The sequence below is a fragment of the Danio aesculapii genome, chromosome 1, assembly GCF_903798145.1.
Source record: "Danio aesculapii chromosome 1, fDanAes4.1, whole genome shotgun sequence".
NCBI lineage: Eukaryota > Metazoa > Chordata > Actinopteri > Cypriniformes > Danionidae > Danio > Danio aesculapii.
The window spans coordinates 47,079,619-47,103,983 of record NC_079435.1 but is presented as its reverse complement, the minus strand read 5'-3'; the positions used below and the strand labels follow the sequence as shown (position 1 = coordinate 47,103,983).

The 24,365-nt window shown below is 35.7% G+C and overlaps 1 protein-coding gene across 2 annotated transcripts in view; it reads left to right on the top strand.

Moving 5' to 3' along the window:
- The first annotated feature begins 716 nt into the window (after nucleotides 1-716).
- Nucleotides 717-24,365, top strand: part of ank2a (ankyrin 2a, neuronal) — a 121,483-nt gene continuing 97,834 nt past the window's right edge. For both annotated transcript variants that reach the window (XM_056461465.1, XM_056461455.1), the window contains exon 1: nucleotides 717-1,186. In XM_056461465.1, coding sequence (XP_056317440.1) covers nucleotides 1,064-1,186 — 123 coding nt within the window. In that variant the 5' untranslated portion in view covers nucleotides 717-1,063. The remainder of the gene's footprint in view (nucleotides 1,187-24,365) is intronic.

The following is a 24,365-nucleotide window of genomic DNA, read 5'->3' as shown; positions in this document are numbered from 1 at the left end:
GAAACCAACGCGAACACGGGGAGAACATGAGATTCCACATAGAAATGCCAACTGACCAAGCCAGGGCTCGAACCAGTGATCTTCGTGCTGTGAGATGACAGTGTTACCGACTGTGCCACCATGTTACCCCTAGATGCATACTACAGTTGGATAGTTATTGAAGTATATAAAGTTTGATGCTATAATTAAGTAGATACTTGGTTAGTTAATTGTGTATATACATAAACATTAGATGGATGCTAGATAAGCAATTATATTAGACGTTGGATGGATGGATAAGTATTATAATAACTAACTAAATAGATAGGTTTTTATAGGTAGAATAGCTATTAATTAAGTGAATTAAATAGATATTGATAGATCGATATTGAATTGATAGGTGTGAGTAAGGAGCAAAGGGGATAATTTTCGCTTTTTCTGGCAACAAAGCTGTTAGTTGAGCTTTAACAAGTTGATGTTTATAGATAACGTTCCCTGCTTTTGGAGCTAAGATGTTACAATGGGAAAGTTCTCAGATATGGGCTGGCATAATTTACCAGAACTACTTGGTTAATTTTTTTCTTCTATATTGTACAAATACTTTACTCCACCGTATACCCCAAATCCCAGGCTATTAAATCCATTTTGATTCTGCCTCGTCATGTGTAAGTGGAGGTTTGGCTTATATGGAGGAGGGGAGTGAGGGAGAGCGAGAGGAGCACGGGAGGGGGCTTCTCAACACGGCGAGGAGAGCATCGCTCATATTGCGCCTCTCTTACACCATCGTATATTTATCTCAGGCTTGTCGCTAATTACCATCATTCATCCTCCATCTGTGCCAGCGTTTCAGCACTGCAGCATCCATCGGTGCGTGGGAACAGCAGGAGTGCCGCAGGACACCGCGCGCGAGACCCGCACCGTCACGCCACAGGACGTCCGTCTGTCTCCCGCTCCCCAAAATCAACCACAACATGAGCCGGAGCTTCAGCCCTGTTATCTGAGGCCGGAGCACACGGCTCTTGACAACCACAGCATCAGGACTGCCAGACACCGTTTTGTGGACACCGTCACGCGCTGAGGCTGAATGTCAAAAAGCTCGGTAGAAAGTCAGAGCAGGGGCGGCTCCGTCCGAGACGTGAGGATGGCCTCTTCCAACAATACCTCACCCGAAGGAGGCTCTCCGCCCCACCAGAACCGCATCCGCCAGGTCAGTTTGTGTGAGTGTGTGAAATGAACGCAGCATTCCGCTTTCTGATGTTCGGTGTGTGTGTGGGCGAGCGTGACACCCGTGTTTCGCGGTCTTATAGTCCATGATGCGGAGGATGAGGCGTTGTCCTGGTTACCGAATCCTTCAGAAGCATCCGTAGACTATCGCAATGAAGTCTGTTTAGCTCATTCATAGCAACGTTGTTTTACATCAGACACGCTGAGGTCTATCTATCTATCTATCTATCTATCTATCTATCTATCTATCTATCTATCTATCTATCTATCTATCTATCTATCTATCTATCTATCTATCTATCTATCTATCTATCTATCTATCTATCTATCTATCTATCTAAAATAAAGGTTCAACAAGGTGATTGTTTTGCAGTGATGTCATTGATCAAGTTAGATTTTTAAATCTGGCGAATAAGTAGCCTAAATATGTAAACTCTGGTGAAGAATTAATAAATAAACACTTTTTTCATAAATTTGTAATTAGAAATTAGTTTAAAGTTCATCAAAGCAAGGTTGTTCACAAACCATTGACACATTAAAAGGATGTTTCAACACAAATTTAAATAAAATTTGAGCAACTTCAACCAAAATTTACATTTGTAAACTGACTTTTTTTTACCCATATTTGAGTTGAAACATTATTTTTAGAGTTTATTATTATTATTATTATTATTATTTTTATTATTTAATTTATATTGATAGTTCCTTTTTGTTATTTCGGCGTCTTTTTATATTTATAATGTGGCTCATTTTTCAGACAAAATGTTTTTGTCTTGAATTGTGAATAAATTTTAAACAATTACAATTCATACTTCCTAAAGTTATGGCAAGTTAACAGGAATTTGCAATTGTGTTAACATTACAGACAGACGGACAGACATATATAATTATATATATATAATTTTAGTCACCAAACATTTTTAGAAATTTAAAGATAATACGATTAAATTCATGCCAAATATTGTAAAAAAATATATACAATCTACAAAATTTCAACTATTTTAAAATGGTTTTAGATAGATAGATAGAAAACTAAACAAATAGCAGGATACGATCGATTTGTTTTGGTTACTTTTCAGCTTAAGTGACGCTGTAGTGACTGTGTGATTCCTGCAGTGAAGTTTCACACCTGACAAACTGCCCAGTTAGAGCAGCATTGTTTGGATCCTTGGTGTTATTCTGGCATGTTTTTGAAGTGCCACCGCTTGAGATTCAATTTATTACCCTTGGTGTTTTTATGCTTGAACTCACAGCTGACGTCCATGCAGAGCTTGTTAAAAAAAGACAATAGTCAAACTCTTCTATCACGCCCTTCTAAAAGAGCCATACAGTAACACTCTTAGCCTCACTCACCCTGCTTATATGCCCTATCATAAGCTAATTTATCAATGTAAGCCAGCCATAAATAAGTGATGGCCTGGCTGAGTCATGTAGGGCATTAGCCTGTCTGCATGGATGCATAGATGCCCTTCCGTGTCACTCAAAGGTGTTATGTGATTTGTTGCTCAGAGCTTTCCCAGAGACATTTTTTCCACCCTATTTTTTTTTTGTTATATTACATTTTTGGAGCTGTCAGATCTAGTGCCTGTGGTGGGGTTTTCTTCATGGTCTGTTGAACTACATTCAAACACTGGCTCTAAATTTGCCTTTCATCTCTTCATTGTGATGAATCCTAAATCAGTCTTCCCACTGCTTCCGATCTGACATCATGGATGCACACTGTGCCAAATGCTCTTGTAAGATTCAGCAGGTATCAAATAAACTGCTCTAACAGTGGTTTGCTGTAAACAAAACAATGTTTTCTGGGATTCTTTTTTTAACAAGATAATAATATTTCAACCTTTCTACTCATACATTCACTGTTAATTTTTGTAAATTACACAGTATTTAACTGTAATATGAACTGTATTTTACTGTAGGACAGTTATGCAGTATGTTACTGTATTTTAAGGTTGCATTGTGAAAATTACTGTATTACTGTATATTATACTTTAAATATGGAAACTAAATGTCGCTGTAAATGTAAATAGAGTATTTTTGCTGTAATTGATTTACAGTAAGTTACTATAGATTCTGCAGGAAATTGTTAACAATGCTGAATTTAATATTGTGCAAATAATTGAGAAATTGTAAGAGTCAGCAGGTAACAGAAACCATGAAGCTTTGACAATGATTTTTATAAACAAACCAATGATTTCTGGAATACCTTTTAATAAGATAATACTATTTGAACCTTTCTAGTCATACATTTAATTTAACATGTTGCAAATATTTGAGAAATTGTAAGATTCAGTGGGTATCATGTAAACTCCACAGCTTTTACAGTGGTTTGCTGTAAAGAAAACAATGATTTCTGGTATACTTTTTTAAACAAGATAATATTTCAACCTTTCAACATTCACTGTTAACGATTTTTGTAAATTACACAGTATTTAACTGTGATATGAACTGTATTTTACTGTAGGACAGTTATACAGCATGTTACTGTATTTTAAAGTTGCATTATGAAAATTACTGTACACTATACTGTAAATATGGATACTAAATGGTGCTGTAAATAGAGTATTTTTGCTGTAACTGATTTACAGTAAGTTACCGGCAAACTGCTGTCAGGTAAGCTACTGTAGATTTAACAGGAAATTGTTAACAACGTGGAATTAGTATGTTGCAAATATTTGAGAGATTTGCTAGATTAAGCGGGTGGAAAAGAAACTGTTATGCTTCGACAATGTTTTTTGTAAACAAAACAATGATTTCTGGGATTTTTTTAAATAAGATAAAACTATTTAAACCTTTCTAGTCACGCATTGAATTTAATATGATGCAAATATTTAAGAAATTGTAAGATTGAGCGGGTATCAAGTAAATACCCAGCTTTGAACCTTTCTACTCATGCATTGAATTTAATATTGTGCAAATATTTGAGAAATTGTAAGATTCAGCAGATACCAAAGAAACCGTTAAGCTTTGACAGTGGTTTGCTGTAAACAAAACAATGATTTCTGGGAAACTTTTTAATAAGCTGATACTATTTAAACCTTTTTACTTGCACATTAAATTTAATATGTTGTAAAATTTGCTAGAAATGTCGTAGTGGAAACATCAAAGTTAAGTCTAGGTCATTTCATCACATATTTGTGCATATTAAATAGATTGTTCACGTTAAAAATCTTTAAATAGGCTTTTATTTACTCTCATTCAGGCCAAAAGTGTAGTAGATTTTTCATTTCCCCCCTTCAGTATGAGAAGATTTTTAGCTGAAACTGTAATCCATGATAAATTCAATGGAAGTCAGTGGCTACTGGCATATTGAGAGTGAAAATACATCAAAATATGTACATTTTATAAAATTTAAATTGCTTTTATTTGCACAGCACCTTTAATACCTATTTATTCGTACTAAGATTGCTATTTGGGTTGATTCTTTTGCATAAATCTTCAAATATACAGTTAAAAGAGTAAATAAAACATTTCTTTAGCACATTTTACAAGAAAATACAGTGTTTTATACTTAAAAACGTCATACTGCACTCATTGTGTCACTTTTGAATATTATTACTTTATTACTTTTACAACCATTTTTGATCACTGTAGATTATAGATGATACAGAACGTGCGCATCTTGAATAAAATATCCTGTTACCTGTTGTCCATATGCTGAAAGAGACAGGGCTGAACTCTCCTTCCGAAGCTATTTCCTGTCAAGCTCTCACTAATGCAGTTTCCTATTGGCTCCTGAGTTATGATATGAGAGAGTGCTGTCAGGGTCTCTCTGCGTAATTAGATTCCAGTAATGGACCGAGCACTGCAGGCACATACACACAGGCGTCATCTCATTGCATGAATACCATCTCACTGCCACTCCTAAAGCCTTTGTCCACCAGCTAAAACAACATTCGTTTGAGTATATGAAAGTCTACTAATACAGTGTGTAACCTAAATAAAAAGCGTTTCGTTTTCATTTAATTTCAGCAGTCAATTTAGGAAGTAATACTGCATAGTCTAATTCAATTAAGCCACAATCTGTTCCCAAACTCTGTGCACCAACTTCTTAAACTGAGAGGGATGAATGAAGATGGGGTGTGGTTAAAAAAACAACAGGACCGACTATATTATGGTGCAGGTCTAAAAATAGGCTACCATCAGTCTAGTCGTTCCTACTGCTACACTTTGCTTCCCTTCAGGAGAGGGTGGTGTATTTCTACCTGCAGGGCCGGCTGGGCAGAATGTATTCAACTGCACTTCTGCCACACGGAACTAGCTGTTAGCGGATGGAAGAACGCCACGAGCATTCCTCTACACTGTAGTAAACAGCATTGCTTATTGTGTTTGTGTTATTCAACAGTTTGAGCTTTTTGTATGACTAGGCAGCTTTATTTTTTATCTATAATGCTTAAAATGCTCAATCACCCAAGACTGGTTACTCACTGGACCTAATCAGGGCCGAGCCTGGTCAGTACCTGGATGGGTGACCACATGGGAAAAATAGGTTGCTGTTGGAAGAGGTGTTAGTGAGACGCTCATTCTGCAGTCTGCGTGAGACTTAATGCCCCAGTAAAAGTGAAGGGGACACTAGACGCCGTCCTTCGGATGAGACTTAAACCGAGGTCCTAACTCTGCGTGGTCATTAAAAATCCCTTGGAACTTCTCGTAAAGAGTAGGGGTGTAATCTCTGTGTCCTGGCCAAATTCCCTCCATCATCCCTTACCCATCATGTCCTTCCAATCACCCCATCCACAGAATTGGCTCTATCACTGTCTCTTCACTCCACCTATAGCTGGTGTGTGGTGAGCGCACTGGCGCCGTTGTCCTGTGCTGCCGTCGCATCATCCAAGTGGATGCTGCACACTGGTGGTATAATGAGTCCTTTCATTGGAATGGATCCACTGTTAAATAAAAAGCAGACACTATTGATTGCCAACCTTGCAATGTCTCTTCATTGTGAGTTTGAACTAAGGATATTGTTAAAATTATACTCCTCTTTGAAGAAAATGAATGGGAATTTTACTCAAGGATCTGTAAATTTGTTGTGATGCTGCACTTTTTAGGGGCAGTTGTGGCTAATGGTCAGTGACTTGTGATCAAAAAGTCTTATGTCAGGCTTGGATTGTAGGTGATGTTAATATCCAGTGCTCTATTCCACCCTCAAACCCACAACTGGGATGAGACCCTTGAGCAAGGCACCAACCCCCCAACTCCCTTTGAAATGTTCACTACTGTGTGTGTTGAACCTTTCTGATCTCACAAGGAAATGCAGCTATTTTACGTTTTGTCAGTTTAGTCGCTAAATTATATAAATTTGTACGAGTTCAGTCGTATGAAAATGTCTGATTTTTACGTTTGCACCATACCCCACCCCTAAACCCAACCGTCATTGGGAGATGAGCAAATTGCACTAAATTGTGAGAATGAGAATGTTCAAATTAATAATTAGCCACTCAATCAAGTAGTTTTGCCATGAGATGGTAGAACACAAATTTTGAGTATGCTACATCATAAATGGCAACATCAAAACTTTCCTTCCTTTCCTTTTTTAATTAGACTTCCTTGTTAAACATGACATTGGATGCTCATTTTACACAAGTTGATATTATTCTTTAGGGTCTTGGTGAACAGTCTGTAAGTTGCCTTGGATAGATTTCTCAATGGTAGTGTAAATAAATACACTTTTTACCCATTCAAAAACACCTCAGATCACAGTGAGCTGTTTTCCTTCATAACTCTTTAAATGCTAATAAGCTAGTGCTCCCCCGCCATGTGTTTTACCAATCTATTCTTGAGGAGCTAAACTCTTGTTAGCCACTTGCCTATCTGTTTACAAAAATAGGTGGGAGGAGGGTGGAGTCCATAGTTTGAAGTAGCTAGGAACGGGACTAGGGATGGACAATACCACTTATTTTCTTTCCGATTTGATGGCAAGTATTTCAAGATAAGTGTCATCGATAAAATCATCTTCAGTATTATTATTAAATAAATGGGCATAATTCATTTTTTTACATTTATTAAAATTACAGAACATTATTAATTAAACATATGGCTATACACTCTGGTTACTTTATAAGGTACACCTTATTAGTACAGGGTTGGACCCTCTTTTGCCTTCAGAACTGCCTTCATCCTTCGTGGCATAGATTCAACAAGGCACAGTGAATATTCCTCTGAGATTTTGGTCAATATTGATATGATAACATCACACAGTTGCTGCAGATTTGTTGGATGCACATCAATGATGCGTATCACCCGTTCCATCACATCCCAAAGGTGCTCTATTGGATTGAGATCTGGTGACTGTGGAGGCCATTTGAGTACAGTGAACTCATTGTCATGTTCAAGAACCAGTCTGAGATGATTCACGCTTTATGACATGGCGCGCTACCCTGCTGGAAGTAGCCATCAGAAGATGAGTACACTGTGGTCATAAAGGGATGGACATGGTCAGCAACAATACTCAGGTATAGGCTGTGACATTGACACAATGCTCAATTGGTAGTAATGGGTTCAAACTGCCAAGAAACACACACATTACACCACCACCACCAGCCTGAACTGTTGATATAAGACAGGTTGGATCCATGCTTTCATGTTGTTGATGCCAAATTCTGACCCTACCATCTGAATGTCGCTGCAGAAATCGAGACTCATCAGACCAGGCAATGTTTTTCCAATCTTCTATTGTTCAATTTTGGTGAGCCTGTGTGAATTTTAGCCTCAGTTTCCTGTTCTTAGCTGACAAGAGTAGCACCCAGTGTGGTCTTCTGCTCCTGTAGCCCATCCGCCTCAAGGTTGGATGTGTTTTGCGTTCAGAAATGCTCCTCTGCATACCTCAGTTGTAATGTGTAGTTATTTGAGTTATTGTTGCCTTTCTGTCAGCTGGAACCAGTCTGGCCATTCTCCTCTGACCTCTGGCATCAACAGGGCAAATGCGCCGACAGAACTGCCGCTTATTGGATATTTTCTCTTTTTCGGACCATTCTCTGTAATCCCTAGAGATGGCTGTGCGTGAAAATGCCAGTGGATCAGCAGTTTCTGAGATACTCAGACCAGCCTGTCTGGCTCCAACACAATCAAAGTCACTTAAATCACCATAATGCCCAATTCTGGTGCTCGGTTTGATCTGCAGCAGATCGTCATGACCATGTCTACATGTCTAAATGCATTGAGTTGCTGCCAAGTGACTGACTTATTAGAAATTAGCATTAACGAGCAGTATGACAGGTGTACCTAATAAAGTGACCGGTGAGTGTATAACACCATATATAACAAAACTTTACTACTAATATTAAGATATTAAAATCATGGATCACTCATTCAGAAAAAAAAAAAACATAGAAAAGATCGATACATTGGCATTACCGAAAATATTGACACTTTAAGATCAATACGGCCACTCCTAAACGCAACTATCCTGAGAAACATCTTGTAATTAAGGCAAATTTGGCCACCTTTGTAATGTCCTTACACCAGCCAATCAGATTGGAACTTGTCATTTCACAGCTCACCATTTTCCGTATAATATGCATCTGGTGGTCAGTTAGCAGACATATGCAAGCAGTCACTGCCAAATACCATCAAATAATAATACCAGGCGTCGTTGTATTCATCTCTTGTATGTATTTCTTTGGTGTTCACTCATACTGCATTTGCTTGAGGCTCAATGATGCTCTGTAGCTCATGCATATTAACAAATAGTCATCTGAATAGCAAGAGAGTAGATTTATCTATCTGGCCTAATGCCTTTGAAGTTTTCTCATTAATTTATCAGCATTGCCAACATCCTGCCGTTCCCTCTGTGAATTTATGTATTGTACTCAATAATTTATGCCACTGCTTTCAGCTCTGTGAGTCATTTTACAGCCGAAACCGTCTGGACAGGTGCAGATCTTGCTAACCAGTTCAGTTCATCTTTGCTTTCCTCGTCTTCTGTTTGTCCATAACTCAGTCGATCTCCCTGTGGGTGAAGTATGATGTGATGTACAGGAAGGAGACTGTAATGGAGCAGAAGGGTTTTTTTATTGCATTATACAGCTGCCCGTTGTGGGTAGCGGGTGCCAGGCCTGGTCTGCCCTCTGAGGACTGTTTCCTTGGCAACCCCGTTGTCCAGCGCTGTCTACACACGATTTAAAACTTTAATGATCAGCATTATTGACCGTCATTATCCATTATCATCATTTCCCACATTATGATTTTGATGCAATATGAAACTCTGCACAGAGGCTATATACAGTAAATGTTGGTGTTTTCTAGTCTGTAGTAGGCTGTGTGTATAGTAGTTTGCCATTTCTATGTATCAGTGAATCATAGTATCATCATATAGCAGGGGTGTCCAAACTCGGTCCTGGAGGGCCGGTGTCCTGGACGGTTTAGCTCCAACCCTAATCAAACACACCTGAACCAGCTAATCAAGCTCTTACTAGGTATACTAGGAACTTCTTGGCAGGTATGTTGAAGCAAGTTAGAGCTAAACTGTGCAGGACACAGGCCCTCCAGGACCGAGTTTGGACACCCCTGTCATAAAGTATTATAGCACAACATGTTTGACCATCTTTAATTGTGAATTTAGTTATGAATCAGTCTTCACATACAATGGGTACGGAAAGTATTCAGACCCCCTAAAATTTTTCACTCGTTGTTATATTGCAGCCATTTGCTAAAATCATTTAAGTTGATTTCTTTCCTCATTAATGTACCCACAGCACCCCAAATTGACAGAAATAACACAGAATTGTTGAGATTTTTGCATATTTATTAAAAACTGAAATATCACATGATCACTGAAGTATTCTGACCCTTTGCTCTGTATTCAGTAGAAGTAGCCTTTTGATCTAATACAGCCATAAGTCTTTTTGGGAAAGATGCAACAAGTTTTACCTCACCTGGATTTGGGGATCCTCTGCCATTCCTCCTTGCAGATTCTTTCCAGTTCTGTCAGGTTGGATGGTAAACGTTGGTAGACAGCCATTTTTTAAAACTCTCCAGAGATTCTCAATTGGGTTGAGGTCAGGGCTCTGGCTGGGCCATTCAAGAACAGTCTACAGTGTTTATTAATGGTTAATTGGTATTTTTTAACATTTCAAATGGTATAAATGAAAATTAGTTTATGTATTTCATATGAACATAATTTAAGCATTGTCTTTCTAAATTGACTAACAAATAATAACCAATAATGCTGTCATTTTAAATAATATAAACATTACCTAAATTAAATTCTAACAACAGCAAATGTTATTTTATTTAGTATTTTATTACATTTTAAAGCACTTTTGTCATTTTAATGCGTTTAAGATATACTGTTGGATATTTATTTATAATATTATTAAAAAATTTTATTCATTTTTATACAAATTTTAGTAATCATATTTTATTAAACAATGTAAATGAGAAATAATAGTATATAATAATATACTATTATTTAAATAATATAAATAACATTTTTAAATATGGCATTTAATTTTTTTGGGTATTTTCTCATAAATTTTTATATTTATTTTATTTAATTGTCGAATTAAATTGCATAAAATAGGGATTATTTAATTCACATGTGCATTCAGTTTAACTTAAAGTATTAAAATTACTTAAATAAAATGCATAAAAACAATAAAGCCTTTAAAACAGACAATAATAATAATAAAAAAACACAATCAAATTACTAAAACTATAACTTGCATGAAAATGATATTATGAAAAATCTAAACTTATAAAGATTTATTAAAAATTAAAATGCTATATCTTGATACAAAAACAATACTTAGTTAAGCATTAGTGAGAAATTCCCAATGATAACAAAATCTTATGGAAATATGAAAGAAACATAATAACAAACATGTTTAAATACTGAACGTATTAAAATCACGAGCAGCTAGTTTCATCATCAGTTAAACTGATTAAAAAGGCAAGTGTTTTATAGTTTAATCTGCATGACTGCCTGTTTGAGGGGTGAGGGTGGAACATGGAATGCATCTCATACTATAAAATATTAATGAATCACCAATCAGGACTTCCCGCAAGAATGGATCAATGATGTCTTGAGGACGAATGAAAAACAGATGGGTGTATGGACTAGGAACAATCTGAAAGAAGTGCTGGATACATTAAGGCACTAGACCTTGAGATGCAATGACTGTCTCCTGAAAAGATTTTTCGTATGATTTTCATGTCCTCAGAAGGACTGATAAACAAATAGACTCTCTGCTACCATCAACAAACCCAGAAACTGGAAAAAAATGAAAACCCAGTAATTGTCTTTTGCTGGTTTATATTTGTTATATTTAAATCAAGTATATAACATTTTCATAGTTTATGTTTTTCATAATTTTCATGTTAGTTTTAGTAATAAAATTTTTTATTTAATTATAGTAATTGTTTTACTATTTTTTGCTATTTTACTTCAGTTAAACGTATAAAAAATTTAAATGAAATAATTCACATTTTGTCCAAGCATGCAAAAAACAAACATATTTTGAGCCTTTTGTGGAGTAGGAAGGGGATCTTTTTATATATTACCACCTCTTAATCTGAACTTTCCACCTATGGAGCCACTGCAACAGTCGCCATTTTGTTTGTTGTGTTTGTTAAGGCTGACTTATACTTCTGTGTCAAGCGCACATGTTTGGTCCGGCGCAGCCTTCGCATGGTCGCATATCCCTCACCGTGGCTAATGCCAATGGTGATGCACACCTCTTAAAATTATAACTACACGTCCCGACGACGTGTAGCGCAATCCCTGTGATTGGTCGGCTTGATAGCGGTGACGAGTGTGGGTGGAGCCGAAAGCTTCGGGAGAGCAGTGAGCCCGATGGAGCGAATGTTTACAAATTTCGAGTCTTGTAAATGAGCTAAAGGTGGAAATGTTTGTTTTGTGTTTACCTCATGATTAAAGTTGTTGCACGTCCGCTTGTTCTCGCCTCTGAATGAGCGAGTTTTAGCTACTTGTAACAATCAGGAAAAACAAAACACCAGCAAAGAAACTTAACACAGAGGAACATAAAAACCTACTGCCAGCTTGCGTTTCGAAAGTGTTATTGCAGAGCAACGCAAACAGCATGCAGAAGTATAAATGCACGGCTACGCTCAAGGCAAGCGATGTCACACCGATCACTCGACGCAGAAGTATAAATCAGCCTTTAATGTGGTGCTGTGCTGTGCTGTTCACACTCATTAGCTAACCATTTGCACCAGTGTTACTTTTAACATGTAAAGATGTTTGTTTGAATACATTTTACATTGATAATGGCAATCTGCAATGTCAAGCATAGATAAATTATAGGTGCAAGAGACAGCCAGCTGCTTGTGATCTCACATTTTGTCATCATAATGTGGACATCCATTATGGCACCATCAGCTGAAGTGACTGTGGTTCTGCCCACTGAGTGGCAAAAACACTTACTGGCAGCATTTGGGTACATCGTGAAATCTGCGAAAACGTCTAAAATGGAGCAAGGTTGTTGTGCGATCTACTGTACCAACAGATTCAACATTAATTACCAATTTCACTTAACTGAATGCTTCTCAGATATCTCATATTCTAATATGATATTTATTGTAATATGAATATTATATTATCTATCCATTATAGGCAGGATGGATAGTCAAGTTACAGTAGGAAAGGCAAACAGTCTTTCCTTACAAGCAGTGCTATGCAAAGTATAGATCGACAGAAGATTAGATAGATAGACAGGCTAGCATTTAAAACATAGCAAGTAAATTGTTCAGTATTGAAATCAATAATAAAGATATTAAAGTTACCACAAATATTGAAACTTTGCTGTTAGTACGTTATTTTGGAAATCACTTTGGATAACTCATGTTGTTTTTAAATTTGATATACAAATGAATATGCAAATATATAAAAACAAAGCCCTTTGCTTAGTTGCTATCGTTATGGGTGATAATTGTCTTTTATATTGGTGTTTTTGCAGCTGCTGCTATTACAACCTGTCACTTTTTAGAATATTTTGCCATTCGAGGACATGTTTATGGGTGTATTCATGTGGAAAAGTAATGTGAATGGATACCCTTAAGCTCCGCTTTCTTCTGGAAAGCAGCAGCTCATTTTCATTTAAAGGGGCATACACAAACACGGTGCATTTTACTTATACCAAAATAGGGGTAAATTTTACGGCCTACATGTACAGTTGAAGTCAGACAGCCATCCTGAATTATGAGCCCCCCTGTTTATTTCCCCCCCCCCATTTTTGTTTAACGGACAAAAAAAAATTACACATTTCTAAACATAAAAGTTTTAATAACTCATTTCTAATAACTGATTTCTTTATCTTTACCATGATGACAGTACATAATTATATACATATATTACATATATTTTACTAGATATTTTTTCTACATACTAGCATTGAGCTCTAGGTGCAATTTAAAGGCTTAACAGGGTTAATTAGATAAGTTAGGGTAATTAGGAAAGTCTTTGTATAGTGATGGTTTGTTCTGTAGTCAGTTGCAAAAAGTTATTGCTTAAGGGGGCTGTTGTTTTGATCGCCAGCTGTGTTTTCTCTGCTGGAGATTACTTCTATTACTTCTACTTCTATTACTTCTCGGTATTTCTGAAGAACTACAACTCCCAAAACCCCTTTTCACTCATCAACTCCTGCAGCAGCTGACAATAATCCGGACACTCACACACAGACACAGCTGCAGCTCATGGTGGACTGATTACATGGACTATATATACACCTTGCATTCACATTCTCATTGCTGAGTCTTGTTTCTTCATGAACATTATAAAGCGTTTTTTTTTTTTTTTGCTTGTTTGTTTTCCTGTGTTTTTTGATTCTTGCCTTGTTCTTGTTTTAATTTGTTGCCGCCTAGCCTGACCTCTCACCTGTGTTTCGACCACATTTATTGGATTACCCTCAACAGAGCCACTGTTTTGCTCCTGTTTTTTTGCCATTGCCTGTATGACCTTGCCTGTATTAAACTGCATTTGGAACCTCACGTTCTATGTCAGCATAATAATATTGACCTTAAAAAATTTAAAACTTCTTTTATTTTAACCATAATAAAACAAAAAAAAAAGACTTTCTCCAGGAGATTTTTTTTTTTTTTTTTTTTTAGAAAATACTGTAAAAGATTCCTTACTCTGTTAAACATCATTTGGGAAATATTTGAAAAAGAAAAAAATGACAGGAGGGCTAATAATTTTGACTTAAGCTATAATAAAAATTATCTGTTGGTTATTTTGAGCTGAAACATCACAGACACATTCTGAGGACACCATCTTATGGAAAGGGCCATAATATGGTGCCTTAAACAAATTGAAAGTGTCCCAAGATTTGCATTCTGGGCAAGGTAATGTCCTGATTCTTGAAAGACTCTGCAAGGAAAGGGCAGGCTGAGTGGCTGGTCTCACACACACATGCACACACAATAGCCTGCCCTTCCCAGAGAGCTAATTGAGTAGAGTGTGTTTACGGAGGCTTGCTGATGCTCTGATGTGATTGCTGGTCCCGTCTGTTGTCTGCATACTTTCATTGATTTTTCTTTATTTTTCCCTCACAGTTTCACCCTTTGTCAATACCCGCCTTCACTTTTTCCATTTTCCTCTTAAAATTTGAGTTCATGTTTTGTCATGATGTTTCAGAATTAGCTTGGCAAACCAGTGATTTGTATTAAGTCGCGTGTCTTATGATTCATTATTTATCAGTTGTTTGGGGAGTGGCTGTTTAGCAAGCGCCTCACATAACTGATATTTCCTCTGCATCCAAATCTCATTATGATGGCTAGAGGGATAAAAGGTATTGGCAATTCAATTGTTTGCAATATTGATTCTTGATACATCAGTTAAAATTGTATTGTTTTAAAAGAGATTTGATTCCCTTTTTTAAATTAAAAATACATTTAAAGCTTTCTTTCTTTCTTTCTTTCTTTCTTTCTTTCTTTCTTTCTTTCTTTCTTTCTTTCTTTTGCTCGTTCTTTTTTTTTCTTTCTTTCTTTATTTCGATATTTATTTCTTTATTTATTCTTTATTTTATTTTTTCGTTCATTTTTGATATTTATTTATTTATTTGATTTCTTGTCTTTATTTATTTCTTTTTTCTTTTTCTTTATTGTTCTTTGATCTTTTTTCTTTATTTTCTTTATTTAGCTTTATTTTTCTTTCTTTCTTCTCTTTATATTTTCTTTTGCTCTTTCTTTTGCTCTTTCTTTCGCTGGTTCTTTCTTTCTTTCTTTCTTTCTTTCTTTCTTTCTTTCTTTCTTTCTTTCTTTCTTTCGCTCGTTCTTTCTTTCGCTCTTTCTTTCTTTCGCTCGTTCTTTCTTTCGCTCGTTCTTTCTTTCTTTCTTTCTTTCTTTCTTTCTTTCTTTCTTTCTTTCTTTCTTTCTTTCTTTCTTTCTTTCTTTTTTTCTTTTGCTCTTTCTTTTGCTCTTTCTTTTGCTCGTTCTTTCGCTCTTTCTTTCTTTCTTTCTTTCTTTCTTTCTTTCGCTCGTTCTTTCTTTCTTTCTTTCTTTCTTTCTTTCGCTCGTTCTTTCTTTCTTTCTTTTCTTTCTTTCTTTCTTTCTTTCGGTCGTTCTTTTGGTCTTTCTTTCTTTCTTTCTTTCGGTCGTTCTTTTGGTCTTTCTTTCTTTCTTTCTTTTGCTCATTCTTTTGCTCTTTCTTTCTTTCTTTCTTTCTTTCTTTTTTTCTTTCTTTCTTTCTTTCTTTCTTTCTTTCTTTCTTTCTTTCTTTCTTTCTTTCTTCTTTCTTTCTTTCGGTCGTTCTTTTGCTCTTTCTTTCTTTCTTTCTTTCTTTCGCTCGTTCTTTCTTTCTTTCTTTCTTTCTTTCTTTCTTTCTTTCTTTCTTTCTTTCTTTCTTTCTTTCTTTCTTTCTTTCGCTCTTTCTTTCTTTTGCTCTTTCTTTCTTTCTTTCTTTCTTTCGCTCTTTCTTTAGCTCTTTCTTTCTTTCATTCTTTCGCTCTTTCTTTCTTTCTTTCTGTCTTTCTTTCTTTCTTTATTTATTTCTTTCTTTCGCTCGTTTTTCTTTTTATCTTTCACTATTTCTTTCATTCTTTCTTTCTTTCATTTGTTCTTTCGTTCTTTTTATCTCTTTCGTTCATTCGTTGGTTCGCTCGCTCGCTCGTTCTTTCTCTTTTTTCTTTCTTTCGTTCATGCGTAAAACATATGCTGGATAAGTTAGCGGTTCTTTCAGCTGTGGCGACCCCTGACTAATAAAGGGAATAATCCGGAAATAAATATGATTAATAACTCTATTTGGAAATAATTCATAATTTTTTATTGATTGTGATGATTTTGTACTTGTGTAAAATATAATCAAAGTATTACAACCATAAATTAGTAAAAACTAAGATACAAATTAAATAAAGAGTGCTTTATGGTTTTGTGGAGAGTCTAACAGTATTGAGGCACAGAAATGAAAAGATCAAATGGAAAATAACATTAAAAGCTTTCATAAAAACATTCAACAACATCCATTCTTGTCTAAGGACAAATTTGAAAAACTTTTCTGATCCACTTTGAATTTTGACTACTATAGTCTTCTTTATATTAATGATTAAATGCAATTATTCTTTGTTAAAGCTACATATAAGATCATTTCTAGTGCCCAAATGGTTTAAATTCACTTGAAATCTTGCAGAGTCACATGCAGACCTAAAAAATCTGTGTTTTGGTTAATTCCCAACACAACATTGCAGATCCTGTGATGTGACAATTGCAGATTCGCACATTGTGATATTAATGCTGTAACGATATATTGTGCAGCCCTTATAAAAACCCTCAAACCACATTTTATCTTTCCGACCACTATCTTTTGATCCCTAGTCTTTTATAATGCCTACTGAAAAGCACCCTGCAATGTCTAAATTGTGGTATTGTTGTAAATAATACAGGCAAATCAATTTCCTAATACGGTGATTATGATGTGGGTTTATTGTATTTCAGAGATAACAATACTCCTAGTGAACTGATTTGACGTAACCATCAATACATTAGTGACATTTAAGCTTTAAGTCCATGCAGTTTGAAAGAGGCAAATCTTAACTATACCAACGCTCACTTATTACATCTGTACTTTTCGTGCCCATGCAAAACATTGAGCTGGGCAATGAATAAGAGGCTTCTAGACCCGGCGTCACCAGGCTTGCTGCTATTTGATTTCTGTAAATATTTTTTTCTTGATGGCGCGCCGAGTTAATGTAGGATGATTCAGACACTAAATCAGCGAGAGAATGGATCATCGTGTACTGTCTGTATGTTGTAGTAAAGATGATGTCATGGTCTGTCATATAGCTCCCTTATATTTGTATATAAGTGCAAGCTTTAGGAATGGCCTGTATCAAAATTAATTGTATGGAAAATATGACATTTAGTTGTATTTATATGCATTTAAAAAAGCAAATATAGAACAAAAAAGCAAAAAGCATATGTGAAAAGAACATAATTATAATAATAAAATACATTTTATAGACTTCAAAAATAAATAAAAATAAGTAAGTATATGGAGCTTTATGACAAGAGGACAAATGGTCGTGCCCAAATGATTTTTTTTTCCTTCACTTTCATCAACTGGTGAAGCTTTGTTCATCCCCTCTGTCGGCCCTTGGTTTGGGACTTGTGGAACTGCTCATCGATGGATATGCTCTTTAGTGTTTGGACTTTCAGTGGTGAAATTTAAACCACACAGAACTGAACTTAACTGAACTTCAGCTCTGAAAACTGGACTGACATACTTTCAATTTACTTAGCTTTTATTAAGCTGCTCTGACAAAATCTGCATTATAAAAGTGATATAGAAGTAAAGATGAACTGTATTGAATTGTTATCATTTGTCACCTTAGAATTATAAGGTTCTATCTGACATTTTGGTCAAAATTTAGTTATTGGCATATTAAATGACAAATTCTTTACATCTATGGGATGTTTTTTTATAAGTTGTTTACATTTTTAGACTTTTTATTTAAAATACAAATGTTACACTCATACTGTTTGCTATATGGAATGCAAAAACTTTGAAGCTCAATATCTCAAAATCATTTTGAACGCAGATAGAACCTTATAATTCCAAGGTGACGAATTCCTCTCATCCATCAATAAGAGGAGGTCATTTTGCTGTGTTGTTATTGTCAGACTAGCAATTATCCATAACAAAACTGATCTGCCAAATCTGGGAAAGTCAATAAGCATAAGATACATATATTTTTTTTCTTTTTGAAAACATGAGATGATTGTTTTAAGTCTATATATTGCTTTTATTTGGCAGTTGTCCAAATCAACTGTTATTTTTTAATTGCTGAATGCAGCAATTTCCGGATTTAAGGAATAATTTCGGGCATTATAATTAATAATGGGGTGTAACGGATCACTGTTGACTTGTGATCCGTACAGATCACAACCTACAGTTCGGAACGTTTGTGACCCGCAGATTAATAGCTTTTTTGAATTCGTTGGTTAATCCAACATTGCAGAGAGATCGCCTCCCATGTCATTCAAATCACATGTATGAAAGCATTTTGGCTTCCCTGTGAAATATAAAGATGATGGAAAAAGTTGTGGTGTGACCTACCTAAATGCTGTCTTAGGCTTTAAATTAAAGGTGTTTTCTGTTACTGCTTGTTCAGCCTGCATTTATGCATTCGGTGTAAAGCTGCACAATTAAACATTAAAAGATTGTGATCTCAATTCAAACCTGCACGCCATGATTGATAAATTTGCATAAGTTTATTGATAAAAATCACAGTTTGATGGAACTTGACGCTGGTGAATATTGTAGCTATTACATTGTGTAACCAATAGGTGGCAACAAACAATCATCAAAATTCCATCACTAAATAGGTTTTCCAAAATAATACACCTATGATGAACCATGAAGTTTTGTATGTGAATTGCCGAATCATTAATTGCAAATAAATATGACATGTTGTACAAGATGTTAGATTTCTATATTTAACATTATCAGCAACAATAGCTAAGATCATTTGAGTATTTGAATATGTAATATGATCTATTTGTTAAAACCAATGCTTTTTACAGTAATATTTTTATATAAATGGAAAGCAAATGACATTTGTGTCCTCCCTTTTTAGCTGATCTGAAAAATGGTCTGATCCGTGACTTAAAAACTGCAGTGTGATCCGAACACTGAGATTTGTGACTCGTTACACCACTATTTAATGACATTTATAAAATGTGTTTTTGTTCTGGTTTGGGGATTCATTTAATGACTGGATTCAAATGATTTGTTCAAAACAACTGATTCATTTAGAAACAACTTTCATTATTCACTCAAATGACTGACTTGAAAACCAAACTGTGTCTAAAATGCTTGCTAATATGAAAATAAATATCATGTTTATGATCACACTCACACGCTGATAAGCAGTGTAATATTTTATTATAAATAATAAAACAATTAAAAATCAATCAAAGGTATTTCTAACAATATTATGATAGGCTTCATCATGCTGTGAATGCTTTTGGACTCACTCAACACTGTTAGCTCAAATATAGCTAAAACAAGAATTGCAGGATTATCGTACAATAAACCACTAATAAAATAGTCTTTATTGCTTGTGCTTGGGTACATTTTGTGCCTTCAAAGTACGTCTGTGTCTGTTGGAAGACCATAGTGTTGCTCTTTTGCAAGTGTGTTGTTCTCTTGAGAGCTTCTGCGCTTGTCTGTTTTCTCACTCTCTTTTTTCTCTCATGACACTCCTGCCTTCATCTTTGCGCTTTTATATGTCTTTCTCTTGCTCTTCCTCAAGAAAAATGTCCTCTTTCTCTCTCCATGCATCTGCCTGTGCGTGTTTGGGTGTGGTCATAGTGATATGAACAGTGTCTGTGATTTGATAATTAATCTGTTTATTTCTATAGTGACATCTGAAAGCAGGAGAGAGGATCTGTTGTTCCAATCATGTCATAATGAAATGTGGAGCAATTGTTTTAGGCCTGTGTAAGATGCGGGGTTGTTTCACTGTCAGCTTCATGACATTTACAGTTGTGTGTGTGTGTATGTGAGACACAGAGATGAAAAGAAACAACAGGGTGGTTTCTTTCATGCCTTCATTTGCTTTCATTGATGTAGCATTCAGTATTTATTGTCAACAAGATGCAGGAATAGAAATATCAAAATGGTGAGGAGAGAAATATTCAGAGTGTGAGTCAAAGCGATGTCACCAAAGGAACACTCTTTCTCTATTTTTAGATGTAAGGCTCATTGGGCTTAACACAAGAGCCTTGATCGTCTTCCTGCGAATGAGCAACCAAGATTTTACAGTTAGCGACCATTTGCGCTGAACACGCAGTGAATGCAACGTATTGAGGTTTGGGCCATTAAAAACAGCTGATCCACCAAGTCTTTCAGCACTCTCTCCGAAAAAACTTGATTGTTCTCGGCTGGCGGATCAACATTCACCACATGATCGCTCTCATGAGCGCCATTGTTTGTAACTTTAGGTGGGTTTGCAAACATGTGTACTTTTCATTGCGTCTGCCTTAACTTCATTCGTTTGCATTTCCCGTGGTCACAGAAGCTCCCTGTCATCTCAGCTAGGTGCGGCTGGAAACTGCGAGCACGTTGCCTCAAGTGCGCGGCCCTCCATTAGAAATAACGAACTTGCCTTAAGCAGGTCGCACACCAAAAGCACTGCTCGGCACGCGCATGCAGCGCCATGTATTTTAGAATTCTAAACATAGGTTTCTATCAGGGTACACACACCAGCGCCACAAGTCGGCGGCTGTCCGCGGCGCCCAGCCATGACTCAGGACACTGTTCATATTTCTGCCGCTCCACAGAGCGGCATCTGAATACTTTCATTTTAAATAACATGCCAATGTGCACATCTGGTGTGTGATACTTTCAACTGTCATGTGCGCGCCGTGTCGTCGCTCTGAGCGGCGCATTCGGTGTGTGACGCCCTTTACTTATAGCCTCAGTCAAAGTTAATTCAGTTTGCATGGTTATTAGTCTTGGTGTACAAGCTCGGAACTTTAAACTAGCACACAGTTGGCTGTAAAACTATACAAAGACTCTAAATAAAGACTTTAAAATAAAGACTTTAAATAAAGCAGTCGCTTTTTACAACAAGCTTGCTTTAGTTAATGTTAGTCTGTGTATTTACTAACATGAGCTACAATTTAACAAAACTTGTAGCATTTGTGACCCTGGACCACAGAACTAGTCTTATTTTGAAAGGGTTTTGAATCTAATGGGTCAAAATGATAGATTATTCTTTTATTTCAAAGATCATTAGAATATAATGGTAAGATCATGTTCCATTAAGAAATTTAGTAAATGTAATTTTTTTAATTAGAAAATTAGAATTAGACACTTGGTTGTGTCTACATATAAGGTTTAAAGCAATGTGTTCTCATGCTTCATTTGTAAAAAATCATGTTATTTTTTGATTTATCTTACTTTATTTATATAATTTCAGCTAACATGAAAAGGACTGTCATATTTCCTAGTTCCTTCAAAAATCCCCCCTTAAAAGGCTCTGATTCGTCAGCTAACATATTGTGCTATGATTTGCGGCTCCACGTCACTAGGAAGTGTCACGTCCAGTCACGCCTCTACTAGCATGCGCTTTGCCTCTGCTGTGTAAATACTGTCAGTCAGTGTAGCTGTGTCAGTGTGGCCTGAATTAGACATAAAATGAAGAGCACACAGCTGAAGCTCATGCCTGCTCTCTAAAATAAAATCTGACAAGTGTCTTTCATATATATTTAGGTTATAAGCATGTGTGAGTACTATAAAACATATCTTTTGCAAGTTTGTTATTTGGAATGTAGGACGCAGGGAAAATGGCCACATAGAGAGACACTGCAGTGCTGGTGAAGAGTGTGGGCATTTACAGTGGTTTGACTGATAAATATGAATTTGTAGCTAAATTGTTAATGATGCTGAACAGCATTTGTTGTTTACATCCTTGTTTACATCCTCACTACAACATATCATTAACACTAGAAACTGTGCATGTAATAGATCAATTTTGACAAATAAAAACACTTACATGTTGTGACTGGCTGAAGCTGCTCCTTCTTTGAGTAGTTTTTATTTGTGGTTAGTAAACAGCATTTTAGCTTTCTCTGCTATAACATTACAGCGCCCCTGGCCATGCCCCTTCGCTGCACAGGGTGTATGCACATAACTTAAAGCATTTGTGATGTCACGAACCCGAATGTATTTTTTTGTAGTCCCCAAATTTCGCTGAAGGCTTTGCTAAGCTAACTCCGTAATGTCTCCCTTTGGATTGAACTTTGAGCATATTACATTCAGAGATGTAGGATTATGTTCTACATTACACATGAACTAAAGTTTAAAATATGATAATGTAGTGCACCGACCCTTGAAACACTTAGAAAAACACTTAAAAATCTTTTAAACCCTCAAATTCCATTATTTGTTTGCAGATTTTTATATATCTTGGCTAAATATTATCCTATACCAAGGTATGCATCATTGGAAAGCTTATTTATCCAGCTTTCAGGTGGAAATTTATGACAATTGTGGTTTTGTGCATGGGCCACATTTATTAAACATAGTAAATATTAATTTTAACATTTACTAATATTTATTATTACTAGTATTTCTAGTATGTATTAAAATCTAAAGGTTTTTGCTTGTCATGCACTGTGAGTTAACAAGAACTAACAAAGGAAGACAATATTTTTTTCATTAATTAATGTTAACAAAGATTAATAAATAATGTAATAAATGTATTAAGGGGAGGCTTGGTAGCTCAGTGGTGAAGGTCGCTGGTTCAATTTCCGACTGGGTCAGTTGCCATATCTGTTTGGAGTTTGCATGTTCTCCCTGTGTTCGCGTGTGTTTCCTCCTGGTGCTCCGGTTTCCTCCACAGTCCAAAGACATAGGTGAATATATAGGTGAACTGAATTAACTAAATTGGCTGTAATGTATGAATGTGTGTGTAAATGTGAGATTGTATGGGTGTTTTCCAGTGTTGGATTGTGGCTGGAAGGGCATCCGTTGCATAAAACTTATGCTGGAATAGTTGGTGGTTCATTCCGCTGTGGCGACCCCTGATAAATAAGTGACTAAGTTAAAGAAAAATGAATGAATGAATATATTATTCATTAGTTGCCCACATTAATAAAGTAAATAAACTAACATTAACTAATGGAACCTTGTAGTATAGTGTTAGCAGTATTGCTCATGTAGCACATTTCACTGAGATACTGCAATGTTTTTTGATGGGTTAGTTACATAAAGCATTGAGGAATAGTACTTTCCACAAAGGATATTTATGTAAGACTTGCTGTCTTTGATTTTGACCGAATTGAGATATTTTTAGAAGCAGCATGATTTGTTTGGCTACAGATTCAGACATTGGAAGTGAAGCTGAAAGATGCCAGTTTTCTGTCTGGGAAGGTGGAGGGTTTTTGAGGCTGAGCCAGGTGTTTGAGTGGCTCTGTGTGCCAGTCATTCTCACTTTATACTTAGCCTTTAAAATCCACTGTTTGTTTACATTCACTAGTGTTTTTTTTTATAGAAGAATGCAAAACACATTTGTGAGTGTAATTTGAAAGTAGCCAGTGTTAAATTTTTTTTTGTAATCATTGTGCTGGTTTGAGGAAAGCAGATGATATGAGCAGTTTACAATTCTACTTTTTAAGAGGTTGCACTATACTTATTATATAGATTTATATAGATCCGTGTTTCCCAACCCTGTTCCTGGAGACACACCAACAGTACATGTTTTGTATGTCTCCCTTATCTGACCCATTAGTGTCAGGTTTTTTTTTTTTTCTAATGTTCTGGTGAGTTGATTCAGGTGTGTTTGATTAGGGAGATGTTGAAAATGTGTACTGTTGGTGTGCCTTCAGGAACAGGGTTGGGAAACACTGATATAGATCATACTATTATGTTATTTCCTTTTTATGCTAGATTTTCATGCAGTCTTTCTTTCTGCTACACTCAAAAAATAACTCATAAGACGAACTCAATTTATAGACAGGATTTCCAATAAATTTGTTTAGTGCCAATTTAAAAAGATTCAATTTAAGAAATGAAATACAATTCAGAGTATTTTTTTTTGTAAATAATTTATTTTTATGTAACTCAGACTGGAACATTTAATTTGATTATATATATTAAAAAACAGTTAGCAATACAGTTATTTCATGTAAAACAAACACACTACAAAAGGTAACAAAAATTAAAAGAAAAAATCCTAAATTTGTAAAAAAAAAAAAAAAAGCCT